This window comes from Strix uralensis, chromosome 1 (assembly GCF_047716275.1).
Source record: "Strix uralensis isolate ZFMK-TIS-50842 chromosome 1, bStrUra1, whole genome shotgun sequence".
Lineage (NCBI taxonomy): Eukaryota > Metazoa > Chordata > Aves > Strigiformes > Strigidae > Strix > Strix uralensis.
In genome coordinates this window covers 23,507,458-23,527,790 of record NC_133972.1, presented here as the reverse complement: position 1 = coordinate 23,527,790, position 20,333 = coordinate 23,507,458, and the positions used below count along the sequence as shown (strand labels likewise).

The following is a 20,333-nucleotide window of genomic DNA, read 5'->3' as shown; positions in this document are numbered from 1 at the left end:
TCTGGGTATTGTGAAATCCTTTATGTTATTTTTCCCTATATTTTGCCTTTCTGAATTTGTCTTGATTCTTTCTTGTTCTACCATCTCTATACTTCATGTGTCTATACAGTATTTATCCAGTGTCTATTAAAATTGTTCCTTATAGATAATTTCACCATCTCTTTGATCAGTTTTATGTCTGAACTTCTTTCAGTGCTAGCATCTGTTTAGCAATACTGTGTCATGGCCTGAGTAGCATATTTTACATGTAGTTGCTCTAGACATATTATGGGGAGGAATCTCATCTATATGTTCCACTGCAGCACCCACTTGGAAGAGAAACTTGGGTTTTAAGCTAAGGCACTAGTCAGAGGCTGTGAAAGCCTTGGTTTTATTTCTGACACTGATCAAGTCCCCAGATCTGATTTTGGACTAACCAGTTAGGCTGAAATCTGTTTCACTAAGTCTTTGTTCTCTAAAAAAAGGCCTGTTCACATGGGGCAAGGCACCTAGGCTTTTCACGTCATCAGTGAGGGGAGAAGGCCACCTGCAGGTCGTGAGCCATCCTATTTTAAGGTAGGGCTTCATCCTAACCTTGTTAAGACAAGATCGGTTATCACCGAGGACACCCTGTGTATTTTGCATTGATTAAAAAGAGCTTAGGCAAATAGCTTATATGAGATTCCTAATTTTTATATGGCTAAAAAAATAGGAGAATATGCCTCAAGTCTGCTGTTAAGCTGGATAATAATTCCTCCAGACACCATGGAGTCTTGCAAAGCAAGAATTAATTGCATGGATTCTGCACTGGTAGAGAGGAATAGCCACTGATGAGGTCAAAACTGTGTAAAACGTATTTGCACTATTGCTTGAAAACTTGTCTGATGTGTTGTATTTTATACCGTTACTGCTGATCTTTTTTGTTATTAGTTCATTTCTGATGTTTCCTTCTTCTGTAGAGCATTTTATACCATAAATGTGTAATGCACTCCTTTCAGGATCTGTTTTCCACACAGAGCTATTACTTCATATTTTACAGATAAATCTCTTACCAGGAGTAGGGTTTCCTGCCTATTAATTCTCCTCTGATGGTGTTTTGCAGACCAGTCTGAGTTCACTTTGCTCCTGACTGCCCAAAAAACACAACCCTATAGCTGTCTTAACTATGCTTGATCCAGTGAGCTCTGTCAAGAGGCTGGTTTTATTCCCTGGAGCATAGCACCACACTGTATGGCTTTTGCCTTCAGCCAACTTGCATCTTCAGCAAAATATGTTTGCCCTTAAGTGCAAAAGGCTATGTAGATGTAACACAGATGTTTAGAGTGTATCTGTCTTGCCTGGGATTGCAAGATCTTGACTCCTTTGGGAGATACTTCTTTATATGTAGATGGTATCTAGGAGCAACAGTTCCTGTCATTCCCAAATCTTTAAACTGCTTGGAAGCCTGCCCTGCACATGGTGAAACTGGGACTGCACATGCATTCAGGATGCTTTTATGGCATATATGCAAGGTGAGAGCATACTGTGGCATTGACTGTAATCATCCCATTATATGTGTAGGCTTTGGAGGCACCTGCCAGTCATCTACAGCAGCTGTAGTCTTTCTTGACTCTTGCTGTAGCCAAACTATTGTCAACACAAAAGACCTTCATGGGCCTGTGCTTAATATCTCTGACAAAATGTGCATACATTTTTAACAGGGAATCGCTTGGTTTAATGTTGTCCAGAGATCTCAGACCATTGATGGTTATACATAGGTGTCACAATCAAGAAGTAGAACAAGGAAATAACTACCTGAGTTTTAAAGCTATGTGTGTCGGTTTATTCTTTTCACCCAAATTGTGAGTCAGCAGACTACAGAATCAGTGTCTCTCAGTTTGTCCTGCTATAGATGTTCTGCCTCAAATAGTTCAGTGTTCATAGCCAGAGAGAGCCAGAGAAACTGACCCTGTCACTTAGTGGATGGGGCACTCACATTACACATGGGAGACTCAAGTTCAGGCCTTCACTGTTTTTATGTCTTAATTATTTATACAAAATGGAAAAATAGCTCTAGCAGGGCATTGAGGGAAGTCATATGTTAGAGTACTCAGCAGAGTGATGGTTAGAGTACTTAGCTAGGTTGTGCATAACTAGCCTAACCACCAAACTACAGAGTGGAGCCTTATTTTTCTGAGAAAAAAAATGAAAGGCTGTTTTCTCATCCAAGAAGATTTTGCAAATATCTGAAACCTAAAAAAAAAAAAAAAAAAAGATTGGTGTTGGAAACATGTCTAACTGATCTCACTGAACACCACTGTCGTACACACCAGCAGAAACTGTCAACATCATATGTCACTTCAGTTTTGCATTTCTACAATTGACTCATCAGAGAACGAGGCAACACTGCATCAACTCTGCTATCTCTGCAGTATTGTAGGCCTGTGAGCTGAGGCAGTAAAAAAACAAGCCAAAAAACTTTAACTCCTGTTTAGGTAATGGTTCTCCAAAATACACGAGTAGGTTGAAACTGGAGTAGGAAATTACATGAACTCCTTGAATTTGCAGTTTGTGGCTAGTGCTATTCTGATGTCTAAATACAAAGAACCTGTACGTATTGTAAGTTCACATATACACATTGTCCCCCTACTGACATATATAATGCTATTTGCATGGTCAGCCTACTTTAGGAGCAGTCAGTTGTCAGTAAAAGCATCACAAATCCTAGGTAAGATAAAGCTGAATATATGGGTCTCATCTACATTCATAGCACAATAGGAAAGACTGACAGTGATGAAGATGTAAGGAATGGAAGCTTGAAGAATGCAGCTACTCTGTGCTAGGTTACTTAGGCAGCCTGAAGATAAAGATAGGTCCTGTTTCTTCCCAAATTCATGATAAGGATTATTCTGAGCTGCAGTTGATTCATGGATAATGCAGAGATAGTATATTTTCAGTGGAATGCGGAGAGAACTGGTTCATATGGATAAGTTATTAGGGAGCAACAGCACAAGCTTTTCTTTCCAAGTGAATAAACAAGCATTTGTATTGCCCTCAAAATATCTAATATTGACCTTTACCAAAACCAGAACATCAGATTCAGCAGAGCACTGCTTTTTGTGACTTGTGTCTGGTTTATAGATCCTGTGGATTGCTATCACTGTGACAAGTCCCACTGTTCTTTGGCGTGAGATGTTCTGTTTTCTCAAGAAAATGTTAAATGATTTATATGAAGTCTGTCTCCCTCCCAGCCCTAACAAACTACACCAGAATTGCTCTTTGTTTTCATCATTCCATGTTCATTTAGCATTTTGGTGAATAGCAAGTAAAAGAGTTTTGTTCTGCTGTGTTACAGCATGCTCAGTTGTAGTCCTACCTGGTGGGAACAGATGTATCTACTTCTCCTTCTTCAGAAATGCCTTGCAGGGCTTTGAGACTTGAAATGGCCTATTATCTACCAAATAACAGATGTCTTCACAGATTAGCCTCTCTGAGTAAAAACACAATCACACCACACAAAAGATGATGATTAGCTAGTTGAATAACAATAGGCGAACTCCAATGCAGATGTACAGGAAACAAGGAAAGGATCAGACACTTATATTTCTATTTTTCTGAGTTCATTATATACATTCATTTTTACAATAACATCTTAATGTTAAAGCTGCCATTATGCAGCTTTCTGTTTTAAAGCTTCTAACTTACGATTTTTTCAAATTAAAATAATGTATTAATATTTCCCCCAATTACATGCTAATAAAAGACTTAATTCAGTTTGCATACAATTAATGCATTTGTTGCAAAATTATTCTATATGTTATTTTAGTTAATTTCTTTAAATATTTTTCAGTTAAAGATTTGCATTCATATTTTTCAATATGAATGAAATTGAGGAACTCTGCAATGATAAATTCTGTAAATCATAATACACCTCAGAGTATACAGTCCAGCAAAAAACAGACAGAAGTTTTCTTGCATAATTTGGAGGGAAGTATATGAAGAATCAGACACATTTATCTACAGGACTTCCCCTTCTTGATGGTTTGATTGCTTCCTTGAACAGATTCAAGTGCCTGATGTGATTTCGTGGGTCAGAGTCTTCCTGAGTGCAGAACAGTATAGGCAAGGACTCTGTTGACCTTAAGTATGGTACAGGTTGCCTGATGCCTCACTCAGTAAAACTGTTTTGTTACCATTCAAAGTGAAATCTTCCAACCCAGAAAATGTCTGTTCCAATTTCAAGCTGCAATTTTTTCAGTTCGGTAAAAATAGTTTAGTCTCTGAGAAAAAAAAAAATACGGGGGCGGGGCAGAGGAATCATGTTTCATGAAGTTACAGTACCTTCTATTATTTTGTGGGACGTCTATATCACAGATCAGGAAATTGAAATTTATTATGGAGAAAGAAGGATGCAGGACAAAAACTAAGAGGGATTTCTATAGTGGGAGTTAAGGTTAAAGATTTTTGCATTATAGTGAAAGTCTGCCAGATTAGCTTGTGTTCTGGTCTGAAAAATCCTTATCCTTGTATGTTTCTTTAAGTTTTGCAGCTCAGCACTCCTTGGATTTTGTCAGTAGGGAGTGTGCTGCAGACAGGGGATACAAAGGTTGTAACCATGGTCTAGGTGGTAGACTCGGGTGTTGAAATGATTAAGAAAGAAAGGACAGGGCTGGGGTATGGTCTCTGTGTAAGGGAAACTAGAAGAGAGACAAAGAGATGAATATGTGGAAATAAAGTGGTGAGACAGAGAGAGTAGGAGCAGAGGGGAACTGAGGAGGAATGGGTGGGATTTTAAGACGGGATGGAGGCAATACACAGAAGAAAGAGACATGGACAGGATTCTGGCAGAAGAGACCAGACTATCAATAAGGTAAGGTCAAGTGTTAGCTCAAGTGTTAAAAGTCTGGGCTGAGGACCTAAAGGCTCTGGTTCTCTGGAGGATTGTGTGGGTGTCTGTAGGGCTGTGTGATACAGTTTCTGAGTTGGGGTCTTTTTTTTCCCATTTTCCTTTTTTTTTTTTTTTTTTTAAACAGTGTAAGTTACACTTAAAAGCCTGTTAAAGGGTACAAAGCAAAGCTCTCTTAAATAAGTAGAGATTTCAGTCAGCACTGCTCAGATGAATCAATATTTTATTTTATCTTAGTAGTTCATTATGTCACCCCTTCCTCCCATAACTGTACATCATGCAGATCCAGCTTTGAAGCCAGAGTTATTAATTTCCTGGGGAGCACTTCTGTGGCTCTCATTATTGTGGCATCTGAGCACTTTACAAACATTAATGAATTTATCTTCACAATGGTACCGATAAGGTGAAATGACATTATACACCAGGGAAAATAAGGCACAGAAGCATAATGTCAAGAAGGGACATTTAATTTAGATGCCCAACTTGAGATGTTTGTGCCCTGATTTTCCAGAAATAATGTTTGATCGCCCTTTCTTTGTTCTCGAGTCAGCTTTTGCCGAGTCCATTACAGTTGGAATTGCTCCATGCTTTCACAGATCAGAGCGCAGGTGTTTTGCGCTCTGCTCTGAGTAAACAAGGAAGATGCAATTAATGACTGCCTGTGCAGAGCTTGGTTTTTGTGACTTCCTTGGCATTAGGTACTGAGGCAAAGAGAGAATCCAGTTCCCCAGGGCAGCTTTTGGCTGCCCTGGGCACGACCATGGTGGTTCTCCAGGCCCTTACCTCATTCTCATTGGACTGTCCAGTGCCATCAGTAGCAAGGCAGAGATGCAGTAAACAGCAGGTTCCTTCTTCATGTGACCTTGACTCACTGAATGTGTGTGGTCAGTCCCTGCTCTTAGGCTGAGTGAGGCTGGATAGTAGGCAAAAAACCAACGTATGTGAGTTTATTATTTGGATTGTCACAGTGTGTACAGACTGTCACCAGTGCAGACTTTTGCACTGCAGGGATAGATGCATCAAAAGGGCTCTCATTGCTTCTTATTGATTCCTGTCTTCTGCAACTCTGTCATTGCAATCTTAGCACACAGGAGCAGGAGCTCTCGAAGCAAGAGAGAAGCCGCATTTTTATTTGAAAAGGATCCTTCATCACATCCCTGGGTGGCCTCATTGCTCAGTTGTGTGAGCTGATAGGGGATGAGGGGACAATCATGTCATACGATAGACCCATGGCTAGGCACCTCCCATCTTCCGTCCTTGTAGGGCTGAACTCATGGCTCAGAAGTGAATTGCACCCGGAAGAGACAACACATTTCCCCCAACTTTTTACAGCCTACAGAAGCAAAGCCATGGTGCAATCAAGCAAGGCATGGAGAAGGTAGACTCTGTTTCCCTGAAAGACTTTCCTTTAATAGGAAAACAGAGAGACTAAGATAAAGAGATGGTTTTCAGATGCACAAACAGGAGTTAGGGTCCATTAGCTTTCAGTATGAGAGGGGAGTCTCACTGAAGTTTGTACCCACAGAAATCCTGCTGTAATAATCCAGTGTCCCCCAGATCCTCTCCTGTGCTGTTCAGTACTTTACACAAGGCCATTCTTCCCCTTTTTCCTTCATCAGTTAATTTTCATATTCAATCGCATCATGCTATGACAGTCACTGGAGTTACTCTGGGTTTGCACTTGGCAGCTCAGAACATGGCCCATCTTGCTTGCAATGTAGGAAAAGAATATTTGGTGGACCTGAAACTATCCTCATCACATTTTAGCTGAGGTGAGTCATTCAGGCAGGTGTTTGTTTATTAAATCCACCTATCAAACATGAAGTCTTACCGTTTCTTATTCTTTTTGCACCTATGCTGTTTCTTACCTCTGTTAGAGAAGAAAAAAAAAAAAAAAAAAAAAAAGAACAACCTTCTTGAAACAGTGGCCTTTGCTTGCACTGCTTGACAAATCCTGAACCAGGTGCTGGGGTCTGTACTGAAGCAAAGGTCCCATCAGGGTCAGTGGGTTTTGCTTGAGGAAGAACTTCACGTTTCTGGGCAGTAAATAAGAGTTTTCACTAACCTATTAGAATAAATTGTGCACTTGAGCATAATCTTACTTGACAGCATGACGTGTTTTCAGATGCTGCTTTTTGAGATTTCCTGTATTCTTTCATATGGATTTCCTTCTGGCTTACTTGCATGTCTATATATGCCAGTGTTTGAATCTTTTGAAGGAGGGAAGATGAACTGTTTAGCCAATAGCAGTCTAGCTGGCTGTACAAAGTGAAAGGGAAGAAAATAAGACACAGAGTGATCAGTGTGCTAAATCCTCTCTAAAGCTAGAGACCTGTCATGTAGAGCTAAATCTCACACAGTGCCAGGTTAGCAGTGAATGTGCCCCTATCGCTCCTTCTCTTGCCTTCAGTCCCCCTCTCCAAAGCCTGAAGTTGTTGACATCACATTGACACAGAGCAGGGCATTATTATTCACAGTTGCATAAAAAGTGAATTTACATTGAGTAAAGCCAATAAGCTGCACTGCTCTGACATTTAATTTTCTTTGAGACTCTTCCTATTGAATCAGGCAGGACTACATACATTTTCAAATGAAATGCAGTGTTTGCACTACAATAACCTTGCATGGACAAGAATGAATAATTTGGAAATTATCAAGAGCCTGTTTCCTGCCACCTCCCTCCAAACCTAAATGTTTATGGGGCTATATTTCTGTTTGATGCCATGTAAATTTTTCATTTTATTCCCACCCACTGTGTCAAAATGATGTGCGAAATATTCTTCTGTAAAACGGGGCTGCTATTTATGACTGGGTCACTGGTTTGTAGTCCCCTGTTGTTTCTGAGGCCACTTCTTCCTTTGACATCAAACCCTGGGGCTGAAAGTTGAGGATAAATAAATGATGTCCCTTGAACTAGACACAGTCATAATAAACTCTCAGATGAAATGTCAAGTCTAAGCGAGTGTACTCTTCTACTTTCCCATGTATGTTGATCAGCCCTCCAAAGCCGAGCAGTCATATTTCAGAGCTCACTTTATCTCCCTTCTCTTTTTACCATATTGAATGTCTAATTATAAGAGAGGTAGTTATTGGCTCTGCTAAAAGGAGGTTTAGCCAGGGAGACGTAGGTCAAGACATCATCTTTCTGGAGCATATGACTGTGTACATGCATTTACATATGACTGTGTACATCCATCCATCCAAATCTGCCAAAGATATCTCTATTCTTAGAGCAGAAGTTGTTATGATTGCATAGAAAAAGCTACTTCAGACAGACTTAGTCTTTGAAGTGATAGACTGTATTTCAAGATGAACGTGTGCTCTAAAGTAACTGTACAAAGGAAACTAGCAAACAGTTCAGTTGGGATTGCCACAGAACTAGCACCCTGTTGTGGGGGCAAGAGGATCTAGCAAGGCACACGAGGAGGACTTAAAAAACCCCAACATTTCATGTTTGTTTACTGTACTGATATTTTTACCAAAATATCATTATAGACTGTGTTGGTTTTGCTAGGAATTTATGCTCTGTTAAAAAAACCAACAGTATGTGTTACGATTAAATATATTAATGCACCATTGAGACTGAATGGTTAAGAATTCAGAAGGTGGTTATGCTCTCCTACTACGCTTTTTTCAACTATAATAAAATGTTTCTTTCAATCTTAGGTACTTGTACATGTCTATTATAACCTGTCATTGTGAAATTAGATCCTTATGCTATACTTACACATTATGATTAGAGCTGGTTCAAAACATTCCATCCAAAACTGTCATGGAAATATTCTTAAACATATATTTTGATGGGAAGTTTAATATGATTTTCTTTTCACTGAAACGAAAAAGGTGAAATGCCATATATGTTTGTTAATTGTTTCCTTTTTTCTTTTTTTTCTTTTGGCACTGGGAGAGGCATGCTAGTATAGATAGGGAAATAAGGAAAGATAAGCAGAAAATGGCCATCATCTGCTATATACATACATAAACAAACATGTGCAATTCAAAACTGCAGTGATGAATGCATTGATATTTTTTTTTTTTTTTTTTTTTGGCAGCTGAGGTGTTTCTGTTCTTCTTAATTACATGATCTTCTTTGATACAATAGGATGGACCACAATCAAAATACACTGGTGGGGCACTGCAACCTAATTCAAAGCGCTTGTTCCTTACCCATCTTCAGTTTTCAAAAAGGCTGGTTTTGTGGACTGGATTCAGCATCTGATGGAGTCAGAAAAGCATTATGTTGGCATCCTTCACTAGCGACTATTTCGTCTTTGCTTTATAGATGTAGACTAGCCAGGGAGTTGGGAGACAAAGCAGAATATATGGGTCATGCACTGGGCTCTTCTGTACTTATCTTACATCAGGTCAGTTGAAATTCCCCTAGAGATAGGCCAAAACTTAATTAGTCTATCCTGACCTTTTTCTTCTTGTGTATCTTTACAGTCTCTTGAGGCAAGTTAGTGAAAGGGACCCTCTTTACAGTTAAAGTTTTCAAAGCTAAAACCCAGTTTGTGAGATTTTTGTCAAAACAATTACAGGCACTTTCCTTTCTTAGCTCACATCTTTAGTTCACTGTAAATCAGATAATGGTGATGCACAATGTTGTGGTGGTTTATTAAGGGTTATTTGTTTAGCTGGATAATTTTGGCCTTTACTAAAGGGAAGATGATCTTGCAGTTAAAATGTTATATTGAGATGTTTCCACCTCTACTAAGGATTTTCTTTAAAGTCATCTAGGGCCAGTGTAACAGTGTTTTCAGTGCCAAGTACAGGTGTTTGACAGCAAGGTACTTGTTTGCATTTTTCTATACTCAAGCATCTTTATGAAACTGGTATTTTGGCCTGGATTTCAGACATGCAGAGCATGCCTGCTCCGCTTTGTTTACAGTTGATGCTTTCCATTCTTGAAAATTTGACCCAATCAACCAACCTTAGGAATACAGTACCATATTGTAAGAGAGGGAAAATAGTACCTTCTCTTTTGCACCCTTTTTTCTTCTCTACTTGAAATATTTACATTTAATCAAGCCAAATAATGTGAAAAGCCTGTTTTCAGCTGTTTCACAAAGGTGCATCCTTTTCAGTGTTTATTACAGTGCAGGCAGAGCTATTTGCTTGCCTGTTATTTACATTAAGTCTTTCTTATTGTGTATCCTACACAATGGGAACAAGGGAACAGTTTAACACAGCTGCAGAGAAGTTAACCCCATAAACCTTGAGATCCCTGTAGCTGGAGAAAGCACTGGGTGGGATTCCTTTGTACAGATGTTGGGATCCTCATTTTCAGTGGTACGAGCTGAAATGAATGGTGAACCCACAGCCCTCTGAAATTCAATGGAGAGTAACAGCCCCACATAAGGGATGGGTCTCCTCCTTCCAACAGAGGCATTTTAAACAGGTCACAAGCATCAGGATTCAGAGGAGCCAATCTACCTGCTCTCTACAGAGGGAGTTTAGGTGAGTAAATCAAATGTCAGCATCCACATTGTGGACACCCTGAGGCAGGTGAGATGCCGTGGGAGATCCTCCCGGGAAAACATGCCATCACAAGAGTGATGGGGAAACAGAGCTTGTTTCTACATCCATTCCCTGCTGTGACTGACAAGAAAGAACAAGCTATATTTTCTTTGTTTTCCCAGAAGTTATAGAGATATCTTAACTATTGTAGTTTTGTGTGCCAAGAAAGTCTTTTAGCAGCAGAGCTTCCAATGGTTATAAAGTTTTCCTGTCAAAGAGCAGACAATTTACACTGACTGCTGAATGCTTCCTGGGCATAGTGCAGCATGTGACATTTTCATCATGAACTTGATAGGATATTAAAAGATTTTCTTTGGTTTGGCTCCATAAGACCCATAAAGAAAATTTTGAAAAATTACACAACTTAGTCTTAAATCTATCATTTTTTTTTTAAAAAAAAGTCTTTTCAAGAAGACAGTGAAAGGTTCTTTTCACTAAAGACTATTTCTGTACAATTTTTTCGACCCAGTTGTTTCACTTTTTTTTAATGTTGCAATGTGAAAGATGATCCTTCCCCAAACTCAGAGAAGTTGGACTCTTTTTCTTCAGTTTGTGAAACTAGCATGTTTCAAGCTGTTCAATAAAATTTCATCATCAAAGATAAGTTTCAAATGAAAAGAAAGAACTATAATGGAAATATTTATGTAGCTAGACCTTAATATATTATTATTAGTTTTCCAGTTGAACTAAATTTACAAAGCACATATTTGCATATGTGAGATTTCCTGAAAGAGGTTTGGAAGGCTCAGGTGTGTGTTTTATGTGTCATATTACTGTTAGATAATAGAGATTTTAATGTTATTCAAGTGGCAGAAGTCACTTCCTCCACCTGGAAAATGGCACCCTGGTAATGTGACTAGAAAAAAATTGCCTTTTTAAGCAACAGAAGACAAATGGGCACCCAGAAGACCTTCTGTGGCAATAGATTTGTTGTAAAGTAAGAGTAACTAATAACACTCTGTAGTGCCTTAAAATGACTAGTGTCACAATCCAGTGTTAGGTTGTTGCAAAAAATAGACACTGACCTGTGGGACTGTCTTTCAGCTTTGATGTATAATAACTTGATAACAGTAACCAGCTGGTTAATTCGTTTGGAACAAATTGGCAAAAGTGGAAAAGTATTTTTATATGTGGTATAACTACAACAAAATAATATCTAACTAGTAAGCAGTGTAGCTTAAATAATGGTGTAGGAGAAAAATAGAGCAAAAGAACTTATGTTACATAAATGCTACTTCATCCAAATTCATACAAGTTTTAAAATGCACACACAAGTCTTCTCCTCTCCACCTCCAATGCGTGTTAATGACCAAATTCTAATTATCCCTAGAGCTGCTAAGTCAGTTTGATCCTTATGACAATGTTAGCTTCTCAGAGCTCCACAGAGATGAATGATGAAAAGGAGAGGCTGCTTCTTATCTTCTTCTTCTACAACTGGAGAGACAGACAGACACACAGTCATGTCTGTGCACCTGTGGGATCAAGAAACAACCAGAACAATTGATGTTCAGACTTCTCTCCCACTGGAGCTGCCTTCAAAAGTATTTGCTAATGGTAGATAATTAGGAACAAAATCAAGAAATAAAGTCCCTTGCACTATCAATGGAGTGTGAAGGGCATTCAGTAGCCTAGTGCTTTATAGTTATTCCAATCTTCATCTTTGGGACTTCTCAGTTATAATCAGCCAAGACAGTAACTCTGTCTGTCACAGCTTTTCCAAAAAGGTCATTGGGCTCAAGCTTGCTGGAGGGCAAGCATACATCAAAGCAGGGAAGTCTCACGTGAAATGACCTTTTATTTACACCCTTGTATTTTTCCTGTCATTTTTCCATACCCTTTCAACACTTGCCTTTGGCTGTTTCAGTGATTGTTCATAAGATTACTGCAGATGCCAAGGCATTAGACAGCCAAAAGCAACAGCAGTGTTCCTGGCATTTTCAGACTAAGTTCTTCCACTGACCATGGTCACCTGGAGATGAGGTTCTTCATGCCCACCTGTTTTTATGACAGTGAACCCCAAGAGTTTAGGCCTTTCCTCCCTCTCCCTTTCATCGACATGCCCTAGGTTTGACATGTGAATAAAGGAAGGTGGTGGAGAATCAGTTAGGTGACAATGTCCTCCACTCACCATGCTAATGACAGTAGCTTTTAAGTGATCATCTAGCCTAGGACTGTTCATGGAGACACTGTCACAGTTGGGAGGAGGCCTGTTGGAACACAGTCATTTGAACTATTATGTTAGCAGAGATGTGGGGATTGGGATTTCAAAAGTTAATGATGAAGCAGGGAAACTGGGGAAGAGGGAGCAATTACTGAAAGGTTTTCCTTGCGCGTTGACACTGCTTTCTCTGTGTGTTTTTCTTGATTTGTATTTATCTCTGTAGTAATGGGAAGGTATGGATTCAAACACTGATACAAGAATAACCACAACCAGGCTCAGGCCCAGTGGGGATTGTAGATGCTCTCTCTGCATCTGAATGCAGAGAGAAGAGAGGCTTTGGGCTGGTTGTTTTTTATCTGGATGGTATGAGATTCTCTGCTTGTAAGTTCATGTTACATAGGATGCAAGTCTTGTCTATGCAGAAAAGCATGGTAGTATCTCTAGTTCAGCTTCTACCTGACTATTCCTTATGCACATATGACAGATCCACACAACGCCAGCAAGACTGGTTCTGATCAGCTGTGATATCCTGAGGGTAGGGTACACCCTACTCTTTGGGGACTTCAGGGAAGTGAGAAGTATACACTTTTGAGGATAATTGTGGAAGTAGACGTGAATTGCTCTTTCTTAGATCTACAAAGAGGAATCCATTCCAAAGAGTGCTAAAAGATTTAAGTGTAAACGCGACATAAAAATAAAAAATGCTGCACTCAGGATGTTATGAAGAAAGATGGTAATGATGGTTTGCGTATTCCAAGCAGTGGGAAATAAATCACAGCAGACAATGTGGCACATGTTGAACAAGAACACAGAATTCTTGCTCGGAGGAATCTTATTGCTGCAGGTTAATCATCTTTTTGTTAGCATGCCCTGAAGCTTTTTGGGATATAAATTTTGCAAAATAACAGCTGAGTTGTGGAAGTATGGCATTGAATTAAGAAACAAATCAGACAAACTTGAAAACACAAAGTTGCGCTTGAGGCCTGTGTGCTCAAGAAGAGTACACCTGCTTCATTTTGAGGCACGCTTGAATACCCTCTAAGTGACTACCCTGTGGGAAGCAGTGGGTGAAGATCTTGGTGGTGGAGTTTACGCTTGGTGAGTAATTCCTGGGGGAGTCACAGCACTCTGAGTTGTAAGTGAGGAGCCTCTGCAGTTGCTATCTTGTAAGGCATCTGTTGAACATCACAGGACTGTACAATACTGAAAGGATCAAGGCTGTGTTTTCTTGACTGGGGATTCAACAATGATTGGAGAAGGAAGAACTTGTAGGTGTGTCTTCTTTTTCTCTTTTATTTTCTGCAGAACCAGGAATAACATTGTTGAAAACTGTCAGTGATGTAGCTTTTTGTTCTTTCCAGAATGATCCATAGAGGAGAGAAGACAGTCAGAAATGACATAATAAAGTTTGCATGCTTCATGGGATGGAAGTGGCATGTCTTTTGCCTGTCTCCTTTTTCCATTACCATTTTTTCAGCTTCTTTATTTCAGGCTCCTGGTTTCTGTTTAACAGACTCACAAAGAAAAAGGGTTCTCCACTGATTGTTAGCTTTGCCTCAATGGTCATCTTTGGTTCTCCTCCATTTCTTCTTTAATTTAAGGCACCGATGGTATGTTTTTTCCCATCAGACATAACAAACGGCTGGGAGCTGTCAGCTCTTTTGGACTCTCTCGTCTTCTATTCATCATTATATCTTCATTGTCCTCTTTAATTTAGCTGCGACATTGAGGGGATCACTTAGTGTGAAAGACAATATTGCTAGCTGTCCATAGGGATTTCACACATCTATTCATCATCCTGTGTAAGATATGCAAAATGTTGTGCACTAGAAAGGGCAAGATACGTAAGTCCAGACACCAAATGCTTAGCTTATATTTTCAAACACAGGTCTCTGAGGCAAGGCATGTGACACCTTTTCTGGATACAAATTTCCACCAATTTAACTATTGAATTTATAAATTGAAATTGATTTGAGTACAAACTTGCACTAGCTTTATTACTTTGTTTCAAAATATATCAGTAGGTACACCAATATCGATTACAATATAGAAAAAACCCAAAAGTCATAATTAGACCTTTATTTCCTGGTTTTCAGAGGAGAGACAGTGAGCATTCAGAGTAATTGGGAATGTGCCCATTTACTTGGAGAGCTAAACAGGGATCTAGGACATTGAGGTTAAGAATTATTATTTTTTTAAAAATCTTAATCAAAGATCTCATATATTTGTAACAAATAATTCCTTCAAATACTCAGAATGGCTTCTCAAATATTAAAGCAGAGTATTTTTTAAAATTGGAGAAGTGTACTCCCAAGAAAACTCAGGGAAGTGTTAAAGAATAGAGTGAGGATAAAATGGGTACAAAACTCAGGTACTCAGATTAGATTTTGGATTATTAAAGTTTTAACACACATTTTCGAAATTTTTTTTTTTTTCCAGGACCATTTCTGTTTCTGCTCACTCTTCGTATTTTTTTCTTCTTGTAAGTGACAGTTGGTGTATTTAAAACAGGTAGTAATGCTCTGGTTTTACATTAATCTGCCCAAGGTCAGGAACTGGCTGTGTGTCTGCATTTTCCATCTGCATGTGCGCGACTCTGCTAATCTATTAGTGCCTAAAACTGCATGCTCAAATACTTAAGAAATCGTGAGTTGGTGAACTGAAGCTCTCTCAGCTACAAGCCACTCAATATGTAACCTTTCTTGCTTGTAATAAATAAAAGTATTTATCACAGAAGACCTCCAAAAGATTTTCATAAGCTAAAGGTTGCAAAAAACAGGTACTTCCAGGAAAATAACTTTTGGATTAGGTGTGCCTGTATGGCCATGAGGTAGTACTGTGATGGCTGGACATGGGTCAATACTCAGAAAGGAGGTTTCCTCTGCAGCTTTTCAAATGCCTGACCTTGAAACTTTTCTTTCTCAGAGATAAAGAAGATTTTCTGTGATTGAACTGTGATTGGAAGCTGCTGAAATTAGTATTAGTGTTGAAACTGTGGCAACTTCAGAAGCTGTTATATACAATAGGTCATCATAGGCCATCTCTCAGAAATGTCAGGGTAGTAAATGATTGGGTGGTAAAATGGCAGATGAAATTCAGTGCTGATAATTGCAAAGTCACATACACAGGCAAAAACCAGTCCTAGCTCTACATACCTGAGGATGGACTCCAGATGAATTATTGCCACTTAGGGATTTGTACCAGGCAGCTCTATAAAACAGTGGAGTAAAGGTCAGCAGCAGTCACAAAGGAAAAGAGAATCATAGACAGCATTGGGAACGGAGTAGAGAAGAAACAGGACACATCACTGTCCAATATGAAAATCCTGTACACACTCAAGTTTTGATGTCTGCATGCAGTTTTGTTCCCTGCTCCTCAGATCTGAACTAGAAGGGATATGTACAGCTTAAGGCATGATGATTATCAGACATAGGGTATATTTTCTGTATGACAGAAACAAGAAGATGAGAGTTCCTCAGCTTGAAGAAGAGATTCTAAATGATCTAATGAAAGACTGAAATTGTGTATGACATGGAGGAGATAAGTAAGGAATAATTATTGTCAAGTTAAAAAACATGGCAGCTCAGACACTTTATTCAGCTGGAAATAGAGCAACCTATGCCAGGGTGTAAGGATTACTTTACACTTATGTTGTTTCCCATGTTGTTTCCCTACAGTCCTGCTAGCAGCTAATGTTAAAGACAGGGTAATGGGGTCACTGGAGCTTTCCCCTGGGTAAGTGCAGCAGTGGGTCTGTTCTTATGTCAGGTCTTGATTCAGGCACCTAATGGGCTGGTTCATCTGCCTGAACTTTGTGCAACGTTGATAGTCTCAGAGACAAGTAGTCTCTGCTTTGGAAATCTTTGTTGATTTGGATTCCAAAGGTATACAAATAAATCTCATAAAATGTCTCTTGCCTTCCAATATCTGTAGAATAAATACTTGGTTTGCATGCATTTCCTGTACACAAGAAATAAAGTATTAAAAATTATAGAAGTTTAATTGCAGTGTTTTCCACCCATGTTTAAATTTAAATCACTTGGGCTAGATGATCATTGTAGGTCCCTTCCAACTGAAATATTCTATTCTAATTAACCCTAAGTCACATCGAGGACTTTGAAGAAATTGAGAGGTTGTAAACTCATGGCAACACTTGGTTTATGCATCTTCACTGAGTTCTCTATGTATAATTATATGGCCATGTAGTCAAAAAGATAACTCTTCTAACTGAGGGCAATGGAAGAACATAGCAAAAGTTTTCCAGTGCTAATCTTTGTTTCTTTCCCCATATGCACACTAGTTCCTATTTCTTAGCACAGGTGAAATTACCATAAGAGTCCTGTCTAAATATATACACAAAAGCATACCATTTATTTTAATCACAGTACCAGAATTTGTAAGCAAATACCTTTATACATTGTGGGTAGCATTAACATGGAGATGGAAGAGAAACATGAAAAAATTGTGGTTCACAGCCAAAAACAGTATCACAGTTGTATCAGCTGTAGCACAGTCAAATTACACAAAGTAAATAATGTGGATTTAGGGTTGCAATTTAGGATTCTCCCTTTTTTCCATTGTATTTTTATAACTTCAGGATGGGTCAGTGCTTGTAAATCCTGTTTTGACACAAACTTACAAGCAGAGTCCTTGGGGCTATGGAATCTACATTGTCAGTGGTTTATCTGATTCTTGTCCTTTCCTGCATATATTTTTATTAATATCTTAATGGATGCTAAACATAGTTTTTTGTATATGCATCTTTGAAAAGTGATGTAATAGACTATATGATGTCTATTTATGCATAAAGACTGAGGTTTTTTTACTATGTCTGCTTTGCTGTTTCGTAAACCTTAAGGAGAAAGGGGTGAACAGGAGTCCCTCAGCAAGTTCTCATTATCAAACAACGACGTGAGTCTAATTCTGACTTTTATTAAAAAATAATAAATTGATTCACAGATGATTGCTTTCATTTAGGAGAAAACACCTTGCAAATACTGACATTTCTTCAAGTTACTCAGATGATTTTAAGGTCCAGTTTTAAATGGAAAGCATGGGAGAATCCAAAACCACGGTGTTTGTGTACATAGATTTCCATATCTAATAACAAAACCCAAAGACCTTTTGTTACAGAACACAGGCAAGAAAAGTCACGATTTTTCTGAGGCTTCCACATAAAAGTCAAACATAGTTCTGTTTTCAGAAATTCTTCAGCATTTATTCAGTTCAAAGGTGTTATTCATGGGTTTGACTTGTTTATTTTACGTCTTCAAGTTTGCATTTTAAATAAGCTCTGAAATATTTGTATGGGGGCATGTTAAAATTACTCAGAAATGTCCCCAGGAGTTCAGAAGATGAAATTATGTTGAACTGAAAACTAGAGGATACTACATGCTATTTAATATTGACACAAGGCATTTTAGGAGGATGATCTCAGTGTCCTATCTTTCAAAGTTGGTTATGAATCTTTAGCAAATGCTTTTTTATGGAATGAAGAGCTTAAATGCTGTGTTGTCTTTGGGTACTCAGTGAGACATTACTCACAGCACCACTTTGGAACTACATTTGCTTTTCACTTCTGATTTATGCATTTATTTTCCTCACAATGTGAATAATTAATATCAGCACGATTGGGATTTATTTTTTCCTAATAATTTTAAAACTGAGGTGAAAAATATCTGTGACAAGTATTTGAAAATACCATCTGAGGACACATAAAATGTTACTAGTCGCTCCCGAAGTGGGCAAAGGAGGGGAGATGAGGTGGTCAGATAGTTTTGCCACATCCCATTTTCAGGCAGCAGTTACAAGAATTATGAGATTCCCTCCTACATCAAGATAGTTCAGTTTCAGAGAAATAGAAAGTTTCCAAAGACATAGAGAAGGTTCTCCAGTTGCAGCTCTAGCTGCAGCCCAGGTAGCTGGTGGGGTAGGTCAGGAGGTGACATGAGCTGCAACAGCTGCCTAACATGAAGCTAAAAATTCCCAGAACAAAGCTGCCCTCCCTGCTACCATTTCAGCACAGTTTGGGATCTCCACGCTGTGGAGATTGGGAAAGGAGGGTGGACCTTCTCCTCACTGTACCTCTTGAGGGATGCAAAAACTTGAGACTTGGGGAGGAGACTCCATCTCTGTGTGCCTAGCACAGCTGCCGGGCAGTGTCCGCATCTCACATTTGCTCCTCCAGTGAGGACCCTTTCTCCAAACTAAAAAGACTCATGTGAGGTTGATTTTTATCGAGTCATAGGCACAATATGAAAGTAATTCTCAGTGCCTGTATTTTGTATACTCTTGAGAATTTTTTGCCCTTTTTGGCCATAGCTCTGCCAAGCTGTTGGAGAGCATGGCTAACACAAGCAAAGTGCAGTTAGGCAATTTCCCATTGCTAATCAATACAATTTTCTTGTGAAGCTTCATCTTACATTGTAATCAAGAGGTATAACAATAGAATAACATTTTGTAATAAATAATTTTCTTCTTCTCTTGATTTTTTTGACAGAATCATGAATAAACTGGCAGACCAGCAGGACCACATGATACCATGAAGAGAAGCTTACAGGTCCTCTATTGCCAACTGTTTAGTAAGTACATATTAATTATTTTATTCAGTAAGAAAGGAACAATTCAAATCCTTATATAAGATAGTAATATTTATGCTGGACATAGTTCAGGGAGGTACTTAACCATGTGCCTTGCTTCAGGTACCTGGAGGAACCATATGAAATCTAAATTATCTTCTTAACTGAGATATTTGGAGATGTGTTAAAAAAACGGGTTGAAGTTGATTCTGCAGGGTCTTGTACAAGAGTAAAAGTGATTTGCTGTGCCTTGCAACTGTGAACACCCTCAGAAAATTGAAATGTAGAAACAGGATGGTGGTTGGAAGAAATAATGCAACATTTTTGTAATTATGTTTTTTGTCTAGTTCTCAGTGGACAAAAGGGATCCATCCCACTTGGCATGTCTAGCAGTGGTCTCTCAAAAGATCTATGAGTGAAGGAAGAGAGCTCCAGACTCACAGAGACCTAAATTCTGTGTCACTTTCTGAAATGACTGGTTTCTTTTTTGTATGTTTTGGCTTTCAGAAGAGTCCATGCAACATGAAAGTCGAGCAAAAAGACTCAGGTGAAATTTAGACTGTGTTAGGTGGGGCTGCCTCCCCTGTTTATGGGAGCAAGTGAAACAGTATTGACACTGTTTGGGCATATCTGTAGACTGACAATTTTCAGTGTCAATGTCACAAGCAACAACTTTTTGTCAAAATTTTAGAGATTAAATAAAGTAAGTATAGATGAAATATAAGTGTAATCACTTGCTGTCATATGTTTTACAAAGGAAATTGCTTATTTTCAGTAAAAATCTAAAAAAGGTTTGATCTCACCAACTCAGCAGAATTTCTGACTTCAAGATACATATTTTCATAGACAATTTTGTACAGATTTCTCTTATTCTTGTCCAAGCAAAACAGAAACTAGACAATCATGCTTCACGTGCATGGAATGAGCAATACAAGGACTATTACTTTTATTGGCACATGTGGAAATTAAGTTTAACAACTGTTTTATGGACTGTTACAGAAATCTAGTTAATATCACATCTTTGCTTTACTCATTGCCATTGGGGTATAGAATGAGAGATTTCTTTTGCTTTTCTAGGTTGGCTAGTGTTCCTGTTCTTATTTACAGCTTCTCCCATGACATAGGAGAAACTCAGCTGTGCCTTCATGACAGCTGAAGGGAGACTCTGGAGGTACACACAAGATCATTTTGCTCTCATGAGCATAAAGCTAGG

General features: G+C 38.7%; 1 protein-coding gene across 3 annotated transcripts in view; it reads left to right on the top strand.

Moving 5' to 3' along the window:
• The window catches only part of TMEM108 (transmembrane protein 108), a 173,783-nt gene that overhangs the window by 64,874 nt on the left and 88,576 nt on the right, over positions 1-20,333 (top strand). For all 3 annotated transcript variants that reach the window (XM_074891686.1, XM_074891679.1, XM_074891697.1), the window contains exon 2: positions 19,042-19,123. In XM_074891686.1, the coding sequence (XP_074747787.1) occupies positions 19,084-19,123 (40 nt within the window). In that variant the 5' untranslated portion in view covers positions 19,042-19,083. The remainder of the gene's footprint in view (positions 1-19,041; positions 19,124-20,333) is intronic.